The following is a 25,281-nucleotide window of genomic DNA, read 5'->3' as shown; positions in this document are numbered from 1 at the left end:
TGTGTGTGTGTGTGTGTATATATATACTTAAGATATTTTAGAAGTGAGTATATAATTTACTCACTTCTTATATAAACATTAAGAAGTATTGGAGAAAAATAGCATTATATGATTTTCTCAATAAGTAGCTGTGAAATGAGGGATACCATTGACTTGCTTCCACCCCAAGGTGGACTGGAGAGGTCTGTGTGTCCAGGTGAAATATATTCCCATTTTAACCACATTTCCCCTACTTATAGGTCACTGGGTCTGAAGCCCATTAGAAAAGGCTGACATGGCCAAGGGCCATCCCCTCTGTGCGGCACCGTGGAGATGTGGTGCCATCACTTGGTAACTATGGTAACTGTGCACCAGGGTGCACATCCTCGTGTTTGTCCAGGCAAGGACTCAGCGAACAGACATCTCAGGGACGCAGTGAGGTCCAGGGGCAGGAAACCATTCAGGCCCCTTGGGGCAGGGCAGGATGGTCAAACCCAGCCGTTTCCTTCCCGTGCACACAGAGAAAGTGCTCTCTGCTTGATCTAGAGTCCCAGCTGGTCTCCAGGGAGCAGCGGCAGCTTGGTGGCACACAGCTATCAGCAGCAGATGGACAGAGTGCCCTGCAGGCCTGGCCTGGAGGCTGTCCAGGCTCTGCCTCCCATGACTGAGGCCCTTTGGTCCTTCCTTTATTCCTTCCTGCCTCCCTTCAAGGCCCACTGTTTACCACCCCCCACCCTTGGTCCAGATAGCAGAGAGAGATGGAGAGAGAGGTCATAGCTAGAGGTCGCTCAGTGGGAGAGGGCAGGTTCTCGCCTGAGGGCCTGCAGACCTCCCCGCTGCCACGGACTGCAGCAGGGGCGACAGTGGGTCCCCCTCCCCTCTCATGTGGCCTGGTGAGTGGTTCTAAAACTCTGAGGCCAGTTGTGCTTGACACGCGGGTTTTATTTTTTTCCTCAGAAGCAGGTGTTTACTGGGCACCTGCTCTGGGCAGACGATGTGACAGCCGTACTCATGCATACTGAGTGGATCCTCACCCACACCCCCTTCCAGACTGCCCCACGAAGAAGGTGACTCCTTTGAGGTGACAAAATCCTGACTCGTGGAACCCTATATCTGAGTACAAAGAGGGAGACACAAATTCTTTGAGTAAAAAATTCCAGAGGATCCCAGGGCTCATTCTCCCAGCATGAAGCCAAGAATCCAGTGGAAAGTTCCTTAACGTCTAAACAATGTTTGACCTTCCATCTGGGTGGTTGGAAGGCTGGTGGTGGGACAGTCTAACCCAAAGGTCTGAAGCCCTTTAGCAAGAGGTTCTTTTCCTATCTTTCTTGGGGACAAGCGAGAAATACAGAGTTTCCCTTTGTATATGTACGTGTATATTTCCCTTCATATTTGTCAGAAAGCTGGCATAACATATACAGCTTACATGACCAAAAAAACCTGGCAGAAAATATACCATAGTGCTCTGTTATGGTGGTGGTAGTAATTTTTTTTTAAATCTCTAATTCCCCAAAATATTTTGGGTACTGTGGTTTGATTATTTTCTAATAAAAATATAATAGAGACTTCCCTGGTAGTCCACTGGTTAAGACTTTGCCTTCCAATGCAGGGTGTATGGGTTTGATCCCTGATCAGGGAGCTAGGATCTGACATGCCTCAGGACCAGAAAACCAAAACATAGAACAGAAACAATATTGTAACAAATTCATTCAGTTCAGTTCAGTCGCTCAGTCCTGTCGGACTCTTTGTGACCCCATGAATCGCAGCACGCCAGGCCTCCCTGTCCAACACCAACTCCCGGAGTTCACTCAGACTCACATCCATCAAGTCAGTGATGCCATCCAGTCATCTCATCCTCTGTCGTCCTCTTCTCCTCCTGCTCCCAATCCCTCCCAGCATCAGAGTCTTTTCCAATGAGTCAACTCTTCGCATGAGGTGGCCAAAGTACTGGAGTTTCAGCTTCAGCATCATTCCTTCCAAAGAAATCCCAGAGCTGATCTCCTTCAGAATGGACTGGTTGGATCTCCTTGCAGTCCAAGGGACTCTCAAGAGTCTTCTCCAACACCACAGTTCAAAAGCATCAATTCTTCGGCGCTCAGCCTTCTTCCCAGTCCAACTCTCACATTCATACATGACCACAGGAAAAACCACAGCCTTGACTAGACGGACCTTTGTAACAAATTCATTAAAGACATTAAAAATGGTCCACATCAAAAAAATCTTTAAAACATATAATAAAAAAATTTTAAATGAAAATATCAAACTGAAAAACTAAAAATAGAACTACCATGTGACCCAGCAGTTCCACTCCTTGGTCTATGTTTGAAAAAAAAAAGACAAAGACGCTAATTCAAAAAGATATGCACCCCCCAAAATTCAAAAAGATATGCACCCCAATGTCCATAGCAGCAAAAGTCACAATTGTCAAGATATAAAAGCAATGGAGTGTCCATCAACAGATGAATGGATAAAGAAGATGTAGTATATATACACAATGGAATACTAATCAGTCATAAAAAGAATGAAAATTTGCCATTTGCAGCAACATGGATGGAGTTGGAGGGCATTCTGCTAAGGGAAAGAAGGCAGACAGGAAGACACACACTGTGTGATGTCACTTACCTGTAGAATCTAAAAAACAAACTAGAGAATATAACAAAAAAGCAGCAGACTCACAGATACAGAGAGCTGGTGGTTACCAAGGGGGAGAGGGAAGTGGGGAGGGGCCATATGGGGCAGGGAGTTCAGAGGTACAAACTGTTAAGTATAAAACGGGCTACAAGATATATCATATACTACGGGAAATACAGCCAATAGTTTATAATAAGTATTAATGGAGTATAACCTTTAAAATTGTGAATCACTGTATCGTATACCTGTGACTTATATAATATTGCATTATCAACTATACTTCAATAAAAAGGATACTTAATTGGGTGCTAAGAATACATTAACATAGAAGGAAAATTAAAGCAGACCTTTCAGCCCCGTTTGAAGGTTCAGCCAAACCCTAAGCACTGTCCCAACAGGATCTAGTCTAGATCGGTGGGATCGAGACCCCCCCCCCCCTCCGCCGCCCCCAACTCCTAACTGCTGGCTCCCAGAAGCCTTCTGCTATAGTCTTCCTGTTTTCCCCGCCCTGGAAGGAGATGCTCCCCTGGAGCAAACCCACGGCACCCCACTTTCCTATACCACAGCTCGCACGTGTCACACTCCATGGGGTGGTCTGGACCAGCCGTGAACTTGGAGCATGGGACTCTTGTTCATCTTGGTCCATCTCCAGTCCCACATCTGACTGAGTGGAGACAGTGTCTGCCGACTTGAACAGCTCCCAGCCTTGGCGCTGGACTGTCGCTTCCCCTGCAGTTAGTTACTCAGAGGCATACCGTGGCTTACAGTGGATCGGCCCTACCTACTGGGAGCCACCTGCCACGGGCAGAATCAGCAGCCCTTTCTTCCAGGTCCACGCCAAACCAAACCCCTTTGAAAGCAGAGCCGTAGACAGACCAAACTAAATAAGCCAAGTGAGGCAGGCAGGCCACCGGGGAAAGCTGGTCTAAGGACTGAGAGCAGAAAACACTGCTTAGAATCCCTCACTTTCCTTCCTCTCCCTCAAAGATCTGATTCCAAGTCCTACAAAAGCCTATAAGCCCACTTTTTTTTTTTTTTAAACCTGAAAGAAAATTACTCTTCCTTCCAGGCCTGAAAGAGCTCCGATGTCACTTATACATTCTGCAGGAATATCAAACTCGGAAGATGCTCTGGGAAATGATATTCTGGGGCGACTTTCAGCCACCCTGGACAATGTGCAGTGATAAACTAACCAGTGCAGGCAACGTGGTTGGCTGGAAACAGCAATCTTCTTTAGAGTCTGGACTGGGAGCCAGAAACCCTGACCAAGTGTACCGAGCCCAATGGCCTCCCATTCATTCACACCCCTCCCTGCTCCGTATGTGATGCTCTGCTCCTTGGGTCACTGCAGGCCTGCCCAGGGACCAAGGGGGAGGAGGGACAAGCTAACATGTACTGTGTAGTCACTGTGCATTGCACTTCAGGCTTGGGGCTAGGAACAGGATACGATCCATTTTATAACTGACATACAGCTTTGTATTAGGTTTTCAGGTGTACAACGATTCAATACATGTAATTATATTGTGAGTGATCACCACAATATTATGACTTGTACTCTTGATGGTCTGTCCTGAACCTGCTATGAAGTACAGTTAAAATATCTTTTTTAGAAGGAATGTGCCCCAGGCAGTGCTAATCAAACATGCAGTGACAACTGGGCAGTCCTGCGGAGAATATTCTGAGCGAGGGACCATGTAGAGAGGGTGCTATGGCCCTCAGCACCCGGGAGCTGCTTAGAAATGCAGGATCTCAGGCCCTTCTCCCGACACCTCCTGGATCTGAGTTTCTCGAGGGGGGACCCAGGGAATCTGTGATTTTCAGGGTTGCTGAAGCTTGAGGGGTGCTGGCAGATGTAGTGCCCAGGTCCCAGCTGGGTTCCTTGGAAAAGAACAGGGAGCAAGACAGCCGGTATGGGCTCCTGAGTCCCCAAGTGAGCTCCCAGTCTCCTCTGCTGTTGGTGATTCTGGGCATGGCAGGTATTGACCTAAATGTCTGGGGTGTGTCTGCAGGGTAAGGATACGCGTGGTCCCCCCTGCTGGTAGACACGCTGAGAGGGTGCAGTAAGGAAGGTATTAGAATGCACTAAGGACAGAGGCACCTAATGGGCTGCTGTCTATGGGGTTGCACAGAGTCGGACACGACTGAAGCGACTTAGCAGCAGCAAGCCACGGCATGGCAACTCCCAAGCAACCAATTGATATTCACCATCACACCATTATTATTGGGTTGGCCAAACAAATTTGAGTTTTCCATAAAAATGTACAAAAGCTAGAGTGAACTTTTTGGCCAACCCAATATCTCTTGGGGAAACTCTTCCCTGCATAGACACCTCCCCAGGCAAGAAGCTGACCAACTGGAGGTAGTCTGTGTCTGTCTCTGGCAGCTGGAGGCAGAGGCGCCCGGTCTGTAGGGTGGACAGTGTTACGTCGTCACCTGTGTCATCTGGCCCTCCCAGAGATGCAGGCTGAGCGCACGCCTTACTCTCCCACCTCCCCTGGGAGCGGAGGGGCTTTAAGGAAGAGGGGCTTCTATTGGCATGGCCACTGTTCTCACCCGATGTCAGGGTTAGAGGGGTAGGGGGCCATCCACTCATTCCCTTTGCCTCCTACCCTGCATTCAGTGCTGGAGGCCCGCTCTTCAGCAGACACCATGGCCCCAGGGCTCCTCCGTGGGTGCCTCCTGGCCCGGTCTCCCCTCTGGGTCCTGGTCACTCCCCTCCCTGTTTCTAACCACCAGCCAGGGTTCTCCCCTGCTCAGGCTGCCTCCAGGGGGCCTGCCCAGAACAGCCCCAAGTTCCCACCTTTCTCCCCTTCTGTCTCCTTTTCTTTGTTCATTCATTCAACAGTGAGTGTCCAATGTGTGCTGGGCACTGTCAGAGGCACTAGGGAGCCTGCAGCGGGCAAAACAGGGAAAGTCCCTGCCTCCGGGTGCCCAGGTTCTGGTGGGGGAGACAGACAAGCCTCTATTGGATCACTGCACATCTGTTACGGGGGACGGCGCTACGGGGAAAGGCTGGCAGGGCAGGGGCACATGTGTGAGAATGGGAGAGAGAGATGCCCTTCAACATCGTGGCCAGGGAAGGGCTCGCTGGCGGGGACACAGAGCAGAGCCCTGATTGGGGGAGTGGAGGAGAGGGAACAGCCATGTGGCCAGCTGGGCGGTGGGGGTTCAGGCAGAAGGACAGAACTGACACAGGGTGTTCCGAAGGGTCAAGAGTGACAGCAGGGTGGCTGGGGCAGAGTGAGGGGAGGGGAGCAGAGCAGGAAGGGCCACTGGGAGGAAACCAGCTCCACAAGGGAGAGGACGGGCAGTGGTTCCGAGCACAGGAGTCACCTGATCTGGCTTATGCTCTAAAGGGACCTTCTCACTGTCCAGTGGGCAAGCGAGGGCGGAGGTAAGGTGACTTGTCAGGCGGCTGTGTGGGTGGGGCAGGCAGGGAAAGACTCTCTGAAACCTTAATCATGAGAAGGAACCCACCGTGTGATGACCTTGGAGAAGACCATCCCAGGCGGTAGATGCAAAGGTCCTGAGGCAGCAAAGAGTTTGTTGCATCTGAGGAAGAGAAAGCAGGCTGACGTGGAAGGCAAAGAGGGAGTAAGAAGCAAGAGATAAAGCCTGAGAGATGAGCAGCTGACAAAAGGGCCTTGGTGAACATCTGGAAAGGCTGTCAGGGCCATGGGAAGTTTTGGAGGGCATGGCAACCCACTCCAGTATTCTTGCCTGGAGAATCCCGTGGACAGAGGAGCCTGGTGGGCTTGCAAAGAGTTGGACACAACTGAAGTAACCACTGTACCCCACAAAAAGCAAAGTCTTTCTCTGCTTTTTTTTTAAGATTTCTTTTTTAACGTGGACCATTTTTTAAAGTCTTCATTGTATTTGTTACAATGTTGCTTCCATTTTATGTTTTGCTTTTTGGGTTGCAAGGCAGCGTGGGCTTTTAGCTCCCAGACCAGGGATCGAACCCACACCCCCTGCATTGGAAGGTGAAGTCTTAACCACTGGACCGCCAGAGACATCCCTCTCTACTTTCTTAAAACACAAGTCTCACCCTCATGTGTTGCTGGTGGAAACGTAAAATGGCGCAGCCACTACAGAAAACAATATGAAAGCTACTTTCCTCTAGAAATTAAACACAGACTCACCATGTGACTCAGCAATTGCACGTCTGGGTATAAGCCCCAAAGAAGTAAAAGCAGGGATCCAAAGAGATATTTGCACACACACGTTCACAGCAGCATTATTCACAATAGTCCAAAGGTAGATGCATTTCACGTGTCCATCAGCAGATGAATGGATACACGAAATGTGGCATGTTCACGACAGAATAGTATTCAGATTTAAAAAGGAAGGGAATCTGACACAGGCTACAACTTGGATGAACCTTAAGGACATTATGCGAAGTGAAATAAGCCTGTCAAGAAGAGACAAAACACAGTACGATCCCACTTGTATGAGATTCCTAGAGCAGTCAAGCGCGTAGAGACATGAAGTAGGACGGTAGTTGGCAGGAGCCAGAGAGAGGTGGGGATGTGGGGTTACTGTGTGACTAGGACAGAGCTTCAGCTCTGCAGGATGAGAAGAGCTCTGCAGATGGGCAGTGGTGTTGGTTGTAGAACAATGTGGGTGCAGTAACACCCTACATACATTTACATTTAAAAAGGATTCAGACAGTCAGCTTCACTGTTGTGTGTATTGTTATGTGTATTTTACTACAGTTAAAAAAATTTTTTTAGAAAGTCTCTGGAGGCCACTTAGTCTCCCATTTGCATCCTCATCAGCACCCATCTCCCTGTCCTCATGGCAATCATGACCCCAGTATTTAGGGACTGAATGTCTAGACAATCTCCTCGCTGCGTGAAGATGACAGATAAATGAACTGGCATGGATGAGATCTTAAAAGCTCTCCAGTGAAGACAATCCCCAAGACTGAACCCGGCTGCTCTTTCAAAAGGTAACAATTCTGCTTGCCAGGATTTCTTGCCTTTCAAACGTTACTTCCTGGTAGCTCAGCTGGTAAAGAATCCGCCTGCAATGCAGGAGACCTAGGTTCGATCTCCAGGTTGGGAAGATTCGCTGGAGGAATAAATGGCAACCCACTACAGTATTCTTGCCTGGACAATTCCATGGACAGAGAAGCCTGGCAGGCTACTATGGGGTCGCAAAGAGTTGGACACGACTGAGCAACTTGCACTCACTCACTCAAATGTTACTTAAATCTTGGTGGCTCAGTGGTAAAGAACCTGCCTCCCAATGCAGGAGACATAAGAGATGCAGGTTCAATCCCTGGGTTGGGAGGATCCCCTGGAGGAGGGCATGGCAACCCACTCCAGTATCCTTGCCTGGAGAATCCCGAGGACAGAGGAGCCTGGTGGGCTACAGTCCATGGGGTTGCACAGAGTCAGACACGACTGAAGTGACTTAGCACACACAAAACCTTCTGTTTAAGCCAGTTCTCTCCTCTGCCTTCTGAGAATGCAAAGAACAGCCAGTGACCATCTATGGAAGAAGTCCTCCAAAGGACTTAGATACCACTGTTAAATTCCCTTGCCTCTCCAAAGACATGGAGTGATCTACTTTCCACATTGTCCAGCCTAAAACTGCAGCCACATTCTCTTGGTGAAACCGACCTTTGAGTCCTCAACTGTGCCTCTATGTGTCTGGATGGACCCCAAATTGCTTCTTAAGGTGTGGACCAGCCCATGGCACTCCCATGGTAGACCTCTAAGGGAGGTGGTAGGCTACTATTCAGGCCTGTGTCCTTTGCAGGCTCCTCAGAGCATCTCAAGAAGATGTCAACACACAACCCAGCTCAGGTGAGTCGCAGGACAAACGACTCCATCCTTTACCAGCTACACGGGAACAGGTGTACTCCAGGGACTGGGCCGGGAATAAACAAGCCAAATTCACTGTCACTTACAATCTACCAAAAACTTGGCTGTGAGAAACAACTTTGGGAAGACTGAAGGTGTATCCCTCCCTTTGGGGTTAAGTCCCCAGGAGTTGCAGGTGGGGACCACCTGGTTTTGCCCAGCCTCCCTCTGCGGGGTGTCTTTGTTGCACTACGCTGACTGGGCACCCTGCCCGCCCTGCAGGTGCCATGTAAGGAAGCCTTGGGAGGCCTCCGTGCAGTCGTTCTAGATACACAGTTGAAGGCAGGCTACCGACACCTGGATGGACGTGAGAAGGCGTGGGCAATGCTGCTCCCAGGACTCAGAGTCAGCAATCTGAAGTGCAATCTATTTCTGCCTCGTGGACTCTAAATTGCATTCTGGTTTTGCTGCTGGGGAACTCAAAATCAAATTGGGGTCCTATTTCTGGAAGAATGCTGTGCAACAGAACTTTCTGCAACGATGGCAGTGTTCTGTATGTGTGCAGCGCAACATGGTAGCCACCAGCCCCATGGGGCTACTGAGTACTTGAAATGAGTGAGACTGCGGAACTAAATTTTTTTATTTTAACTTCAATGTTAAATTTAAATGGCCACGTGTGGCTAGTGGCTATAGATTCCATGGCAAAGTTCTCAAGTAGGGAATGACATAAATCTTGGATCTCACAGATGGTTTACCTTACTTTCCTAACATTATCCAAATTTCTCCTCCATTTCAAGTTTCTTGGGTATTTAATTATTAATATTTAATTTTCTTTATTAATCTTCTGGTGTGGCCTGTATTTGTCAATCAACCTCAGTCTTTTCAAAAAAATGATGTGGGATCTCCTTATAAAGACAAAAGCCCCAGATAACGTGGCCATATTCCCCCCTTTTTGATCACGTATGCCCCCACCCCTTTGTGCAATCTGGAGTAATCAATATGTTCATTTCAGGGAAGTGGGTCCCATGAGCGGGGAAAGAGAAGCCTCCTCTTCTGTTTCTATGCTTTGTTTCTTCATCTGGGTGTTGCTCAGGCAAAGGTTTAATTTGTGAAAATTCACCGAGCGTGGATATATGATTTGCACTTTTCCTTGTATATATCATTTATATGATTCTTCAAGAAAAAATAAGGAAAATGTATAAAGAGAACCTACTATGTTCAAAGTACCATGTTCTAGTGTGTGTAACACAGGTCTTGGCTCCAGAAAGCTGTAGTTTTGATCAGCAAGCATTAACGCAAATTTCTGAGATATATTTTATAGAGAGATATCTTGGGCAACTTCAGAGGCTGGCAACTCCCCACCCACCGACCTTTCTGCCTCTCCCCCCTGAGTCAGGCAATGCCAAGAAAGGAGAGGTGAGCTTCAGGAGGTAGAAGACTTTCTTTCCATCTAATCAGACACTAAAATCCTCAACAAAATACTGGCAAACCAAATCTAACAACAAATTAAAAGGATTGTACACCCTGATCAAGTGGGATTTATTCCAGATATTCAAGGACTCTTCAGTATATTCAAATCAATCAGTGTGATACACCACATCAACAAACTGAAGAACAAAAACCATATGATCATCTCAATAGATGCAAAAAAAGCTTTATGACAAAGTTCAATACCCACTTATGATAAAAACTCTCTAAAAAGTGGGATAAGAGGGAACCTGCCTCAATATAATAAAGGTCATATACTTCATATCTACAGCTAACACCATACTTCATGGTGAAAGTGGAAAGCATTTTCTATAAAATCAGGATGTCCACTCTTGCCACTTTTATTCAACATAGTTTTTGAAGTCCTCGTCAGGGCTATTAGAGAAGAAAAAGAAACAAAAGGAATCCAAATTGTAAAAGGATAAGTAAAACTGTCACTGTTTGCAGATGACATGATACTATAAATAGAAAATCCTAAAGTTGCCATCAGAAAATCACTAGAGTTCATCAATGAATTTAGTAAAGTTGTGGGATACAAAATTAATACATAGAAATGTCTTGCATTTCTATATACTAACAACCAAAGATCAGAAAGACATATTAAGGAAACAATCCCATTTACTACATGGCAGAAAGTGAAGAGGAACTCAAAAGCCTCTTGATGAAAGTGAAAGTGGAGAGTGAAAAGGTTGGCTTAAAGCTCAACATTCAGAAAACGAAGATCATGGCATCCGGTCCCACCACTTCATGGGAAATAGATGGGGAAACAGTGGAAACAGTGTCAGACTTTATTTTTTTGGGCTCCCAAATCACTGCAGATGGTGATTGCAGCCATGAAATTAAAAGACTCTTATTCCTTGGAAGGAAAGTTATGACCAACCTAGATAGCATATTGAAAAGCAGAGACAGTACTTTGCCAACAAAGGTCCGTCTAGTCAAAGCTATGGTTTTCCCAGTGGTCATGTATGGATGTGAGAGCTGGACTGTGAAGAAGGTTGAGCGCTGAAGAATTGATGCTTTTGAACTGTGGTGTTGGAGAAGACTCTTGAGAGTCCCTTGGACTGCAAGGAGTTCCAACCAGTCCATTCTGAAGGAGATCGGCCCTGGGTTTTCTTTGGAAGGAATGATGCTAAAGCTGAAACTCCAGTACTTTGGCCACCTCATGCGAAGAGTTGACTCATTGGAAAAGACTCTGATGCTGGGAGGGATTGGGGGCAGGAGGAGAAGGGGATGACAGAGGATGAGATGGCTAGATGGCATCACCGACTCGATGGACGTGAGTCTGAGTGAACTCTGGGAGTTGGTGAAGGACAGGGAGGCCTGGCGTGCTGTGATTCATGGGGTCGCAAAGAGTTGGACATGATTGAGTGACTGAACTGAACTGAAAATGGATTAAAGTCCCTAGGAAAAAACCTACCTAAGGAGGCATGAAATTAAAAGATGCTTGCTCTTTGGAAGAAAAGCTATGACCAACCTAGACAGCATATTCAAAAGCAGAGACATTACTTTGCCAACAAAGGTCCATCTAGTCAAAGCTATGGTTTTTCCAGTAGTCATGTGTGGATGTGAATGCTGGACTATAAAGAAAGCTGAGCACTGAGGAATCAGTGCTTTTGAACTGTGGTGTTGGAGAAAATTGATGCTTTTGAACTGTGTTAATGGAGAAGACTCTTGAGAGTCCCTTGGACTTCAAGGAGATCAAACCAGTCAATCCTAAAGGAAATCAGTCGTGAATATTAACTGGAATAGTCATTGGAGGGACTGATGCTGAAGCTGAAATTCCCAATACTTTGGTCACCTGATGCGAAGAACTGACTCATTGGAAAAGACCCTGATGCTGGGAAAGATTGAAGGTAGGAGGAGAAAGGGATGACAGAGGATGAGATGGTTGGATGGCATCACCGACTCGATGGGCATGAGTTTGAGCAAGCTCTGGGAGTTGGTGATGGAAGGGAAGCCTGGCGTGCTGCAGTCCATGGTCTGGCAAAAAGACACAACTGAGCAACTGAACTGAACTGACTGAAGGAGGTAAAAGACGAAGTCAGAAAACTATCTGGAAAGAAATCAAAGATATACCATATCCTTGGATTGGAAGAATCAATATTGTGAAAATGACTATAATATCCAAAGCAATCTACAGATTCAGTGCAATCCCTGTCAAATTACCAGTGGTATTTTTCACAGAATTAGAACAAAAAATTTCACAATTTGTACAAAAACACAAAAGTCTCCAACTAATCAAAACAATCTTGAGAAAGAAGAACAGAGCTAGAGGAATCAGGCTCCCTGACTTCAGACTATACTACAAAGCTACAGTAACGAAGACAGTTTGGTCCTGGCACAAAAACAGAAATACAGATCAATGGAACAGGGCAGAAAGTCCAGAGATAAACCCACACACCTGTGGCCACCTAATCTGTGACAAAGAAGGCAAGAATATACAATGGAGAAAAGACAGTCTCTTCAACAAGTGGCACTAAGAAAACTAGGCAGCTACATGTAAAGGAATGAAATTAGAACACTTCCTAACACTATACACACACAAAAAATAACACAAAATGGATTAAAGACCTAAAGTAAGACCTAAATACAAAACTCTTAGAGGAAAACAGAGACACTCTTTGATAGGAATTGCAGCAAGATCTTCTGGGATTCACTTCCTAGATGGACCTAGAGATTGTCATACAGAGGGAAGGCAGAAAGAGAAAGTCAAATATCATATAATATTGCTAATATGTGGAATCTAGAAAAACGGTACAGGTGAACTTATCTGCAAACCAGAAACAGAGTCAGAAATGCAGAAAACAAACTTACAGGTTACCAGGGTGAGGGAGGGGGTGGAATGAATTGGGAGACTGGGATTGACATATATACACCACTATATATAAAATAGGTAACTAATGAGAGCCTACTATATAGGACAGGGAACTCAACGCTCTGCGTGTGTGCTAAGTCGCTTTGGTCGTGTCCGACTCTTTGGGACCCCATGGACTGTAGCCCACCAGGTTCCTCAGTCCATGGGATTTTCCAGGCAAGGATACTGGAGTGGGTTGCCACGCCCTCCTCCATGGGATCTTCCCGACCCAGGGGTTGAACCCATGTGTCTTTTGTCTCCTGCATTGGCAGGCATGTTCTTTACCACTAGCGCCACCTAGGAAGCGCACTCAGTGCTCTGTGGTGACCTAAGTGAAAAGGAAATCCAAAAGCAAAGTGGATATATGTAGATGAATAACTGATTCATTTTGCTGTTCAGCAGAAACTAATGCAACAGTGTAAAGAAACTATAAAAGAGTGAATTTTACAAAAAATAATTCCAAATTCTTAAAAGAGGTTGAGTAGCTCCCAGAAACAAACCTCTCAGCTTTTTTCCTTCAGAGGAATTAAACACTGAAGAAAGTCTCTGAAATATGGATTGTCAAGTCAGTGGGGCAGGATGAAGAAATAAATGCAACCTATATTTTAAGAAAGCAACTAAAAACTACCCAACCAAGATCATCTTCAGTGTATAACTGCACTCAAGTGAACAAAAGCATGTATGTTGAAAATGAAACTCGGGAACCACACTGCTAAGGAGAATATGGGAAAAAAAGGTGCTGTTTCCACTGGGTCCCTCCTCCCATAACCAAAACATCTTAATTTGCTAAAGACTGAAGCATAAAAATTTTTACTTTTAAAAGGAACTTAAAAGAGTTGGACTGACTTCCCTGGTGGCTTAGACAGTAGAGAATCTGCTTGTAATGTGGGAGACCTGGGTTTGATCCCTGGGTTGGGAAGACCCCCTGGAGGAGGGAATGGCAACCCACTTCATTATTCTTGTCTGGAGAATTCCATGTATACAGGAGCCTGATGGGCTATAGTCCATTGAAGTCACAAAGATTTGGGCACAATGGAGCGACTAACACACACACACACATACACACACACACACGTGGGCAGGTGTATCAAGCTAGAGCAGAGAGCGTCTTTCTACAGTGATGCAGTAACAGTAACCTATTCAAACAGCCATAATCAAGAACTGTGAGAGGGGACCATTATTCATTTCTTCCCACATTAATTTAACTCTTTGACATACTGCCATTTTGGACAAAAGCCCAAATTCCTAAAACCCCCATGATACAAATCTTTTTCTCTTACTCTTTTCATACTTGGATGCTCTAAATTCAAAAGCCTGTACCCATACAGATTGTATAGCTATTTAAATCTGTGACTTTTCTTTGAAATATTCTTTCAATGGTTCCTTCAAGTGGGTTTCAGGCCAAGCTTTCTTACTTTATTCTTTCATTTATATTATTACAGGGATTGAGGGGGAAAAAAAGTATTCTAAATAACACAAAAAGGAAAAATTCCCTCAGAAACAATCACGTTCATTTTGGACTTTTAGTATAAACAAAGTCCTTTCATTAATTTTTACTTATGCAAATGCATTATGTTTTGCATAAAGAATCAGCAGTCTTCAAATACAGAAGAAAACTTTTTTCACATTTCAAGAGAGATTATAAAACGGATACAGAAATACACAGGATCATAAAAGACTAGTATAAGCAACTATATGCCAATAAGATGGACAACCTAGAGTAAGTGGACAAATTCTTAGCAAATTTCCTGAAACTGAACAGGAAAAAATAAAAAATATGAACACATCAACCACAAGTACTGAAATTGAAACTGTGATGGAAAAACTCCCAGCAAATAAAAGTCCAGGACCAGATGGCTTCACAGGCAGATTCTTTCAAACATTTAGAGAAGAGTTAACACCCATCCTATTCTGAAAAATTGCAAAGGAAGGAACACGCCCAGACTTATGCTGTGAGGCCACCATCACTCTGATACCAAAACCAAACACAGATACCACAAAAAAGAAAATTATAGGCCAATATTACCGATGAACATGGACACAAAAATCAACAAGATAACTAGCAAAATGAATCCAACAATATATTAAAAGGGTAACACACCATGAAAAACTGGGATTTATCCCAGGGATGCAAGGAGTTGTCAATATTCACAAATCAGTATGATATACCACATTAACAGACTGAAGAATAAAAACATATGATCATCTCAACAGATGCAGAAAAAGCTCCTGATAAAATTCAACACTCATTTATGTTAAAACCTCTCCAGAAAGTGGGCATAGAGGAAAACTATCTCAACATAATAAAGACAAAATATGACAAACCCACAGCTAACATCATACTCAAACATGAAAAACTGAAAGCATTTCCGCTAAGTTCAGGAACAAGACATGGATGTCCACTCTCACCACTTTTATTCAACGTAGTTTTGGCAGTCAGAGAAGAAAAAGAAATAAAAGGTATCCAAATTGGAAAAAAGAAGTAAAACTGTCACTGTTTGCAGATGACATGATACTACACACAGAAAATCCTAAAAATGCTACCAGAAAACTACTGGAGCTCATACATGAATTTGGTAGAGTTGTTGGATACAAAGTTAACACACAGAAATCTCTTGCATTCCTATACACCAACAACAAAAGATCAGGAAGAGAAATTAAGGAAACAATCCCGATTTACCATTGCATCAAAAAGAATAAAACACCCAGGAATAAACCTACCTACAGAGGCAAAAGACCTGTACTCCAGAACCTATAAGATGCTGATGAAAGAAATGGAAGATGACACAGACAGACAGAAAGCTATACCGTGTTCTTACACTGGAAGAATCAATATTGTCAAAATGACTATACTGCCCAAGGTGGTCTACAGATTCAATGCCTATCAAATTACCAAAGGCAGTTTTTTGCAGCTCTAGAATAATAAAATCTTAAAATTTGTATGGAAACACAAGACCCTGAGGAGCCAAAGTAATCTTAAGAAAGAAAACCAGAGCTGCAGGAATCAGGCTCCCTGACTTCAGCCTATACTACCAAGCTACGGACAGTATGGTAGGGCGCAAAGACAGACTTATAGATCAATGGAACAGAACAGAAAGCCCAGAATTAAACCCCTGCACCTTTGGTCAATTAATCCGTGACAAAGAAGTCAAGAACATACAGTGGAGAAAAGACAGTCTTCAATAAGTGGTGCTGGGAGAACAGCCAGCCACATGTAAAAGAATAAAACTAGAACACTAGCACCATACACAAAAAAAGTCTCAAGATGGATTAAAGACCTAAATGTAAGACCAGATTCTATAAAACCCTTAGAGAAAAACATAGGCAGAATACGCTTTGACATAAATCACAGCAAGATCTTCTATTCATAGCTTACAGAAATGAAAATAAAAACAAAAATAAACAAATGGGACCTAATTAAACTTAAAAGCTTTTGCACAGCAAAGGAAACCATAAACAAAACAAAAAGACAACCCAAAGAATGGGAGAAACTATTTGCAAATGGTGCAACCAACAAAAGATTAATCTCTAAAATATATAAACAGCTCATGTAGTTCAATATCAAAAACACAAACAACCCAATCAAAAAATAGGCACAAGATCTAAACAGATGTTTCTCCAAAGAAAACATAGAGATAGCCAAAACAAAACAAAAACCCATGAAAAGATGTTCAGTTCAGTCGCTCAGTCGTGTCCGACTCTTTGCGACCCCATGAATCGCAGCACGCCAGGCCTCCCTGTCCATCACCAACTCCCAGAGTTCACTCAAACTCACATCCATGGAGTCGGTGATGCCATCCAGCCATCTCATCCTCTGTCGTCCCCTTCTCCTCCTGCCCCCAATCCCTCCCAGCATCAGAGTCTTTTCCAATGAGTCAACTCTTCGCATGAGGTGGCCAAAGTACTGGAGTTTCAGCTTTAGCATCATTCCTTCCAAAGAACACCCAGGACTGATCTCTTTTAGAATGGACTGGTTGGATCTCCCTGCAGTCCAAGGCACTCTCAAGAGTCTTCTTCAACACCACAGTTCAAAAACATCAATTCTTCAGTGTTCAGCTTTCTTCACAGCTTTCTCTCACATCCATACATGACTACTGGAAAAACAATAGCCTTGACTAGGCAGACCTTTTCACTAATTATTAGAGAAATGCAAATCAAAACTACAATGAAGTATCACTTCACACTGGTCAGAATGGCCAGCATAAAAAAATCTACAAACAATAAATGCTGGAGAGGGTGTGGAGAAAAAGGAACTCTCTTACACTCTTGGTAGGAATGTAAATTGGTACAACCACTATGGAGAACCGCTTTGAGGTTCCTTAAAAAACAATCAGCAATACCATGTGATCCAGCAATCCCATTCCTAAGCATATATCTGGAGAAAACCATAATTCAAAAAGAATACATATACCCCAGTGTCCACTGCAGCACTCCTTACAATAGCCTAGACATGGAAGCAACCTAAGTGTCCACTGACAAATAAATGGATAAAGAAGATATGGTACATATATACAATGGAATATCACTCAGCCATAAAAAAGATTAAAATAATGCCACTTGCAGCAATATGGATGGGCCTAGAGATTAACATTCTAAGTGAAGTAAGTCAAAGACAAATATAATATCACTTATATGTGGAATCTAAAAAATTATAGAAATAAACTTATTTACAAAACAGAAGCAGATGTACAGACTTCAAAAACAAACTTATGGTTATCAAAGGGGGAAAGCTGGAGGCAGAGGATAAACTAGAAGGTTGGGATTAACATATATATAAACTATATATAAAATAGACATCAACAAGGACTTGTTGTATAGCATAAGAACTCCACTTAATGTTCCATAATAACCTTATGAAAAAAGAATCTGAAAAAGAATAGATATACGTATAACTGAAACACTCTGCTGTATACCTAAAATGAACACAACATTGTAAATCAACTATACTCCAATATAAAATAAAAATTAAAACAAATAGTGTTTAGTTCAGTGAATAATAAAGCAATATTATCTTATTTGCATAATTCAAAGAGAAATCTGAAAATTACCTATTTCCTTTAAATCATAAATATTTCAAGGTGACTCTTTTGACCTGAGCAATGTGGCCTAGCTCTAGTTTGAACCAGGTATCTGACATGTGCCAAATTCTCACTTCATTTTGTAATATGTGGATTATACTTCTGATGTTTAATGCTAAAACCAACAGAAACTATGAAACTTTACCTGTGATTCAAGTAAACACAATCAGCCAGCACCTTTCAAGACAACGTTGCCTAACTTGCTATCAGCTTTCTCCTCTCAGGTAGCCATATGTGAAAACCGAGATGCCAAAGGCAGAGGCATTTCAGAAAGACAAAATTGTATATGCCTGGAACCGATTTACCTGTTATTAGAAAGCCTGGGTCTTGAAAGCATGTATCAGGTAGGGCATATATAGGACATTCTTAAATCTATATGCTCAATTTTGAATTCAAGAGTGTAACTTAATGACTTCTAAAGAGTTGGGATAATTGCTGGAAGGATGGGAGAAGAAAGGGATCCAGTAATTGAACCAAGACATTAACCACAGAAGCAACAGAAGAGCCTACTGCATCCATTTCCTTCTGTGTATTTACTCCCCTCTTCCCATGCTTAATGAAACCAGAAGCCCCAAAGACATCGCAGTACTCCTTAAAACGCCTAGAAGGCATTTCCCAGTAACCACTGAATTTTAACAAGGTTAATACCCAGTAGCAGAAGGGTGAAGGGTGGAAAGTAGGGCAGGCACCAGAGCAAAGAAGAAAACATATCTTCTCTACTGAATGTCAACATATTTTACAATTGTCACGGATGGCTTTTCCTGAAGTTCCTTTGTGAAAATGAAGAATTCATTGGTAAAAACCGCCTACTTGTGAGGGAGTAGACTAAACAATCTTTAATAGCAAATTCCCTGGGATATCAGCTCATTCAAGATCCCCTGGAACCACAAGCATGTAGTGGATGGATGCTTGTCACACGAGAGGGATCAGCTATTGCTGGCCTGGGGCATGTGACCTTGGCAGCAAAGTGAAAACCATTTAATTAGAGGACAACTTGACTTGGTCTTCAAGCCATAAAGAGGGTCACTGATCCCTCCTTTTACTTTTTTTTTTTTTTCCTCCTTTTTCTTAACTCCTTGTTTTGTAACAGGTACTTGCTAGGATTTCAGGAAAAGCCATTTCACTTGTTTCTGTTATCATCAAAGGGAGACAGACACAGGCAGACAGACGGGCATTCCCCCAGGTACCTGCAGAAGGATCTTGTTGCCATCATGGTCCTCGGTCTGCCAGCGCCCCTCACTGATGGGGCTGCAAGGGTTGGGCAAGAGCGGCACCAGCTCGCCGATGTCCCTGACCCGGAACTCCAGCACGGAGGAGTCGGTGGGGACTGGGGTCTGGTCACAGGGCAGTCTCTTGAGGGAAAACTGGATGTCCATGTCCAGATTGGAGAAAATGGGGAAGATGCAGAAGTCCGCTTTCTTCTGGCTGGGGCTCCGCTTGAGGATCAGCTCGTAGAACTTGAGGATGTCGGCGTAGTTGTCATGGCGACAGTAGATGGTGAAGCGCACTATCTCCTTGCCGTAGTGCACCGGCCGGATGGCCCAGAGCGGCGTCCCCGGGGCCAGCGTGAAGAAGTCCTGGCTGCAGGGCAGGTAGGGCAGGAACTTGCCGGGCACGCGCTCCGTGTGGTGGTGGCGCCAGGGCGGCCGCTGCAGCGTGCGGTGCAGCTGCAGAATCGGCTCCTCGCCGTATTCCTCCTGCAGGAAGAGCACCACGGCCAGCGCCGGCTGTGCTGCCTTGGGGACCCTCTTCCGCCGGCGGCACGCCCGCCTTTCCGAGACCCTGAACAGCGGGAGGTCTGGGTGGATCCACGCCAAGACCTTGTCGATGGCCTCCTGCAGGGGGCGGGATTCCCCTGGGTCCGCGATGATGTGGATGCTGACCAGGAAAGGGTCCTGCGCCTCCTCGGTAGAGTACTCACCTAGCGACACACAAAAAGAAACCCCAAAGAACACACGGTGACTACTTCATGAAGGTGGCCCGCAGTGACACGCAAGGTCTTGGCAGAAACAGAAGCTCCATTTTAACTGACTCCTTGATCTTATGAAATTCTGAACCCAAGTTCACGTGCAAATAGGAGTGTTGGGGCACCCAGCTGCCTGCCAATTCAGGAGACATAGGAGACTGGGGTTCCATCCCTGGGTCGGGAAGATCCCTGGAGGAGGGAATGGCAACCCACTCCAGTATTCTTGCCTGGAGACTCCCATGGACAGAGGAGCCTGGTGGGCTACAGTCCATACAGTGGCAAAGAGTTGGACACATGACTGAAGGAACATAGCTGGGCATACACAACAGCAGCCCCAAACTTAAGAACTATTACCCTGGTTCCCAAGCTGCGTGGTATTAGGACGACCTTGGTGTGGTACTGCAGCAGGTTAAACGTATCTTCCATTGAACAACACAGTTAAGTCTCCATGCATTTGGAAAGGATACCAGGGCCCTTAGGGAAGAGTTGTACATTAAGCATTAGGTGTACAACATTTGCTTCCCAGGTGGTGCTAGCAATAAAGAACCTGCTGCCAATGCAGGAGACATAAGAGACATGGGTTCGATCCCTGGGTTGGGAAGATCCATTTATACCATTTAGAATTTCCTAGGGTTACTGTAGTGCCTTCCCCCACAAATGTTCCCTATAAGCACTCCTTTGGTTTGCTTATTTTGTTGGCTTATTCATCACTTTGTTCATTCATTTAACATTTATGGAACCCCTTCTTCACCAGGTACTTCCTCTAATGCACACATCAAGCCCTGGCTGGTGAGGCATCCTGCTGACTGTCGTGCTGGTGGGGTGGCCAGGAGGTGATGGTCTTGCTGCTGGAGACACAGGGAAGAACAATCCGGGGGGAGGGGGTGAACCCCATGTTCTGTCAGAGCTTCCTAGGCCTGTGGTTTGGGGTGGGGTGAGGTATAGTTGGACCATCACTGCCCGTGTCATGCTGCCTTTTGAACCCCTCCTTGGGCCACATCCACCCAGAAGCCCGCACATCCTGAGTGGGTCAGTTCCCCTCCCCATGTCCTCTGGCAGAACATTGGATATCAACTTGATAGTGTGAAGTTGATATTTACCTTGGCAACCTTCTCCTATGGGGTGAAAAGTTTGCCGGCCACCCTACTTAAGGAATGTTCAGCGTATTTTATCAGATAACCTGATAAAAACCCTATTCTTATTTACAATGGCTCTCTTTTAAGTTGTATGACCATCCAAGGGAAATCAAGGAAAATTTAAGTCTACTGTGACTTGGAGGGCAAGATTCATCTAGCATCAAGACCTGTCTCCACATACATGCCTTGCAATGTCCACTAGGGAGTTAGGCACAGGGCCATCGTGCCGTCGGTAACGTTTGAGAAGAATGATGTCCTTGTAGGAACCATCGTTTCAATCGGTTCACATGATGAAAGGTGATTTTTTGGTAGTTAAACAAGACATTTCAAGTGGGTTGACAGGTACATTTCATCACAGGCACCAATGATAACATGGTCTTAATTTTCCTGCAGCAAAACCTGTCTGAATTTTCATTGGAACCCTGACTCTTAAATCTCTCACTTGGGAACATTTGTGTATGTGAGCTCAGTCATGTCCAACTCTTTGCGACCCCATGGACTGTAGCCAACCAGGCTCTTCTGTCCATGGGATTTCCCAGGCAAGAATACTGGAATGGGTTGCCATTTCCTTCTTCAGGGGATGTTCCCAGCCCAGGGATTGAACCTGCTTCTCCTGCATTGGCAGGTGGATTCTTTACCACTGCACCACTTGGGAAACCCATTTCAGGAACATTTAGCTCAGTCTGTTGTTGCCTCTTTCTCCTTCACTCATTCATCCATGTGTTTCTTGAGCTATGGCTATGTACCAGGCACTGGGAGACAAGGAAGCTGGCACCATGATTACTACACAGTCCATTAATATAGACTCTGGCATGATAGTGCCCCCTTAGAGTATATGACCTGCACAGCCACAGGCAGCAGCCGTAAAGAACCATGAGCCACAAATGAGACCCTCATAACTTAGCTGGGCAACACCAACATAAAAGACTAAAATTCAATCTGACATAAATCTATAGGAAATATGGCACAGGAGCATCTTCGATGCAGGAGGATTCTAAAGTCACAATGACATAAACATTTACTATAGACGATCTACCACTGAAGGTCCCTTGAATTTCCAAGATGGAACTGGAAGGTCCTGACTTGCAACAAGACCACACAGCCAGATAAATATTCCTTTGGTTGACTAGTAAATGAAATAAAGGCTTGCAGCATGGCTGTTATAAGAGTCTTGCATCATTAAACACCAGACCCCTGCTCAGTAGGCTGTGTCTTTCATCTACAAGAGGCTTCTGGAACCGAAGGATGACTAATGTAACAACAAAGTGAAGTCTCCGTACTCCTACGATCATGGAGTTGAATGGTGGGTGGAATTATTTAAGCTCTCTCTCTCTCTCTGGTTGAACATGTATTCCCAAACTGATACGAGTTAAGTATGAGCATGATGCAATTTCAATTTACTATCATACCACAAAGGAAGGAGTAATTTTTTCTCCACAGGGCTTCTGAGAAGGCTTTCTGGAAGAGGCTTCAGGTGAATTGGGTTTTGATGGGTCAACAACATCTCACAATAACCCCAAGTGTGGGGGAGATCACTGCAGGAAGAGGGAAGACTGTTTATGAAGGCACAGATCAGTATGAAAAACAAGCACATTTGGAAGTGGGTGGTGAGTAACTCTGAAACATGGCAACAGATGCAGAAGGAAAAATGGACTGGAGCCAAGTTGTACAGGGCTTCAGCTCAATTTGGGAGTGATAAGGGGGCAGTGGAAGGTTTTAATAAAGGATGTTGGAATCAAGTCAGCAGAGGTTGGCTGCAGGCAAAGTAGGAAGTTAGAAAATAAGTGATGAGTCTAGTAAGAGATAACAAGGATATGGGAAATTACATTATTGGCCCTGGTTCTTTATTCTCTCTTGTCACCTTTCTCTCTGCCATGTGGCTTTACACTTCCTTCCACTAAATGGTTAAAGTGCATTCCACCACCCTTTGACTTTGAATGAGACCACATGGCTAGCTTTGGCCAACGGAAACACGCAACAGTAGCATGTGTTTTGGCTTGCCTTCCTGTGCCTCTGACATTTCCACGAGAAGAACACGCTTGGGCCAGCCCACTGGAGCCAGAAGGGAGGATGAGAGCCATGTGGAGCAGACCCAGCCTAGCTGAGCCTGGCCTCCATCAGCCAGGACCGGACACCCAAAGACATGTGGTAAGAGCCACCCAACTGAGCTTGGTCTGGATCAGCTGACTCAGGCCACTGTTTGGGGATTGTTGTTACACAGCGATACTTACAGCTGATACAGAGGAGGCATAGTCTTAGGCTATTCAGGAAGCACAGGGAGTCCAGGGCCTGGGGATGGGGGCAGGAAAACCAGGAGAGGAGTTGACCTTGATGTTTCTGGCATAAGCAACTTGTCTGATATTGATATTTAACTGATATAGAAAACAGAGGAAGAATGGCAGATTTGTGGGGAAAGATGAGCTCTCCTTTGGCCAGGCTGGCTTGAGATGCCCCAGTGACTCCCAGGAGGGATGTGTTGTTGGCAGTGGACCTGCGTGTGGCTGAGGTGATGGGCTGAACTCAAGGATGGACCAGTTACCTTTAGGCCACATTCGCTTTCATGCAGTTACTTCTTAAGTGTGTGACCATATTGAAAGAGTCGGACGCGACTTAGTGACCAAACACCAACATATTGATTTGAACTGGTGAAAATTCACCTGGATGGCTTTAAAAACAATCAGAATTCATGGGTGATTCTGGTCCTTTTCTTTGCACGCTTTCTGCTCACCTGGCTACTTTCTGTTTCACTGAACATGAGCACCACTATCAACAGAAGTGCAGCTGATGCAAAAGTAGTGAAAACACAGACCAAGGACATTTCCCACCGGTCAGGAGCTTCACTGGTGGCAGGAGGAGACTCCACAGTCACCAGCAATGCCCATTTCACTTTTCCATGGTGTCCTTGTCACCCACCACTGGAGATACACGATTCACTCAACAGTAATGGATGCTCACTATAAATGGAAAAGAAGGGCTTTGAATAATTTGGGAATGAAGACACTCACTTGAGAAGATTATTAATGGTTGCTATGAGGGAAAGAAAGACACATGGGATAGGAAGAGTGTTTGGGAAAAGAAGTCATTGGAGCATCCGACAGTCCCAATAAGATCCTGACCCTATCACACTCAGGGTGTGCATGCAGCCACAGATGTGGGGCAAAGTTGTTGGCTAACACACAAATGACATTCGGCGTGGGCTGGCACCTTCTCAACATTCTATATGTATGAACTCATGGAATCCTCATGAACAACCCCAAAAGGAGGACGTGCGACTCTCGTCCTCATTTTATTATTATTTTAAAAATTTATTTATTTTAATGGGCGGCTAATTACTTTACAATATTGTGATGGTTTTGCCATACATTGACATGAATCAGCCATGGGTACATGTGTCCCCATCCTGAATCCCCCTCCCACCTCCCTCCCCATCCCATGCCTCTGGGTTGTCCCAGAGCACCAGCTTTGAGTGCCCTGCTTTATGCACTGAACTTTCACTGGACATCTGTTTTACATATGGTAATATACATGTTTCAATGCTATTCTCTCATATCATCCCACCCTCACCTTCTCCCACAGAGTCCAAAAGCCTGTTCTTTACATCTGTCTTTTTTGCTATCTTGCATATAGGGTCATTGTTACCATCTTTCTAAATTCCATATATATGCATTAATACACTGTATTGGTGTTTCTCTTTCTGACTTACTTCACTCTGTATAATAGGTTCCAGTTTCATCCACCTCATTAGAACCGACTCAAATGCATTCTCTTTTTAGCTGAGAAATATTCCATTGTGTATATGTACCCAGACTGTATGGATCACAACAAACTGTGGAAAATTCTTAAAGAGATGGGAATACCAGACCACCTGACCTGCCTCTTGAGAAATCTGTATGCAGGTCAGGAAGCAACAGTTAGAACTGGACATGGAACAACAAATTGGTTCCAAACAGAAAAAGGAGTACGTCAAGGCTGTATACTGTCACCCTGTTTATTTAACTTATATGCAGAGTACATCATGCAAAATGCTGGGCTGGAAGAAGCACAAGCTGGAATCAAGGTTGCCAGGAGAAATATCAATAACCTCAGAAATGCAGATGACACCACCCTTATGAAGAACTAAAAAGCCTCTTGATGAAAGTGAAAGAGGAGAGTGAAAAAGTTGGCTTAAAGCTCAACATTCAGAAAACTAAGATCATGGCATTCGGTCCCATCACTTCATGGCAAATAGATGGGGAAACAGTGAAAACAATGACAGACTTTATATTTTTGGGCTCCAAAATCACTGCAGATGGTGACTGCAGCCATGAAATTTAAAGACACTTGCTCCTTGGAAGAAAAG

At 44.8% G+C, this 25,281-nt stretch overlaps 1 protein-coding gene across 2 annotated transcripts in view; it reads right to left on the bottom strand.

The window, feature by feature from the left end:
• Nucleotides 1-25,281, bottom strand: part of FAM124A (family with sequence similarity 124 member A) — a 124,322-nt gene that overhangs the window by 63,999 nt on the left and 35,042 nt on the right. For both annotated transcript variants that reach the window (XM_055542214.1, XM_055542216.1), the window contains exon 3: nt 19,028-19,761. In XM_055542214.1, the coding sequence (XP_055398189.1) occupies nt 19,028-19,761 (734 nt within the window). The remainder of the gene's footprint in view (nt 1-19,027; nt 19,762-25,281) is intronic.

Source organism: Bubalus kerabau, chromosome 12 (genome assembly GCF_029407905.1).
Source record: "Bubalus kerabau isolate K-KA32 ecotype Philippines breed swamp buffalo chromosome 12, PCC_UOA_SB_1v2, whole genome shotgun sequence".
Taxonomy (NCBI): domain Eukaryota; kingdom Metazoa; phylum Chordata; class Mammalia; order Artiodactyla; family Bovidae; genus Bubalus; species Bubalus kerabau.
The sequence above is the reverse complement of the archived record's forward strand: the minus strand, read 5'-3'. Positions and strand labels throughout refer to the sequence as shown.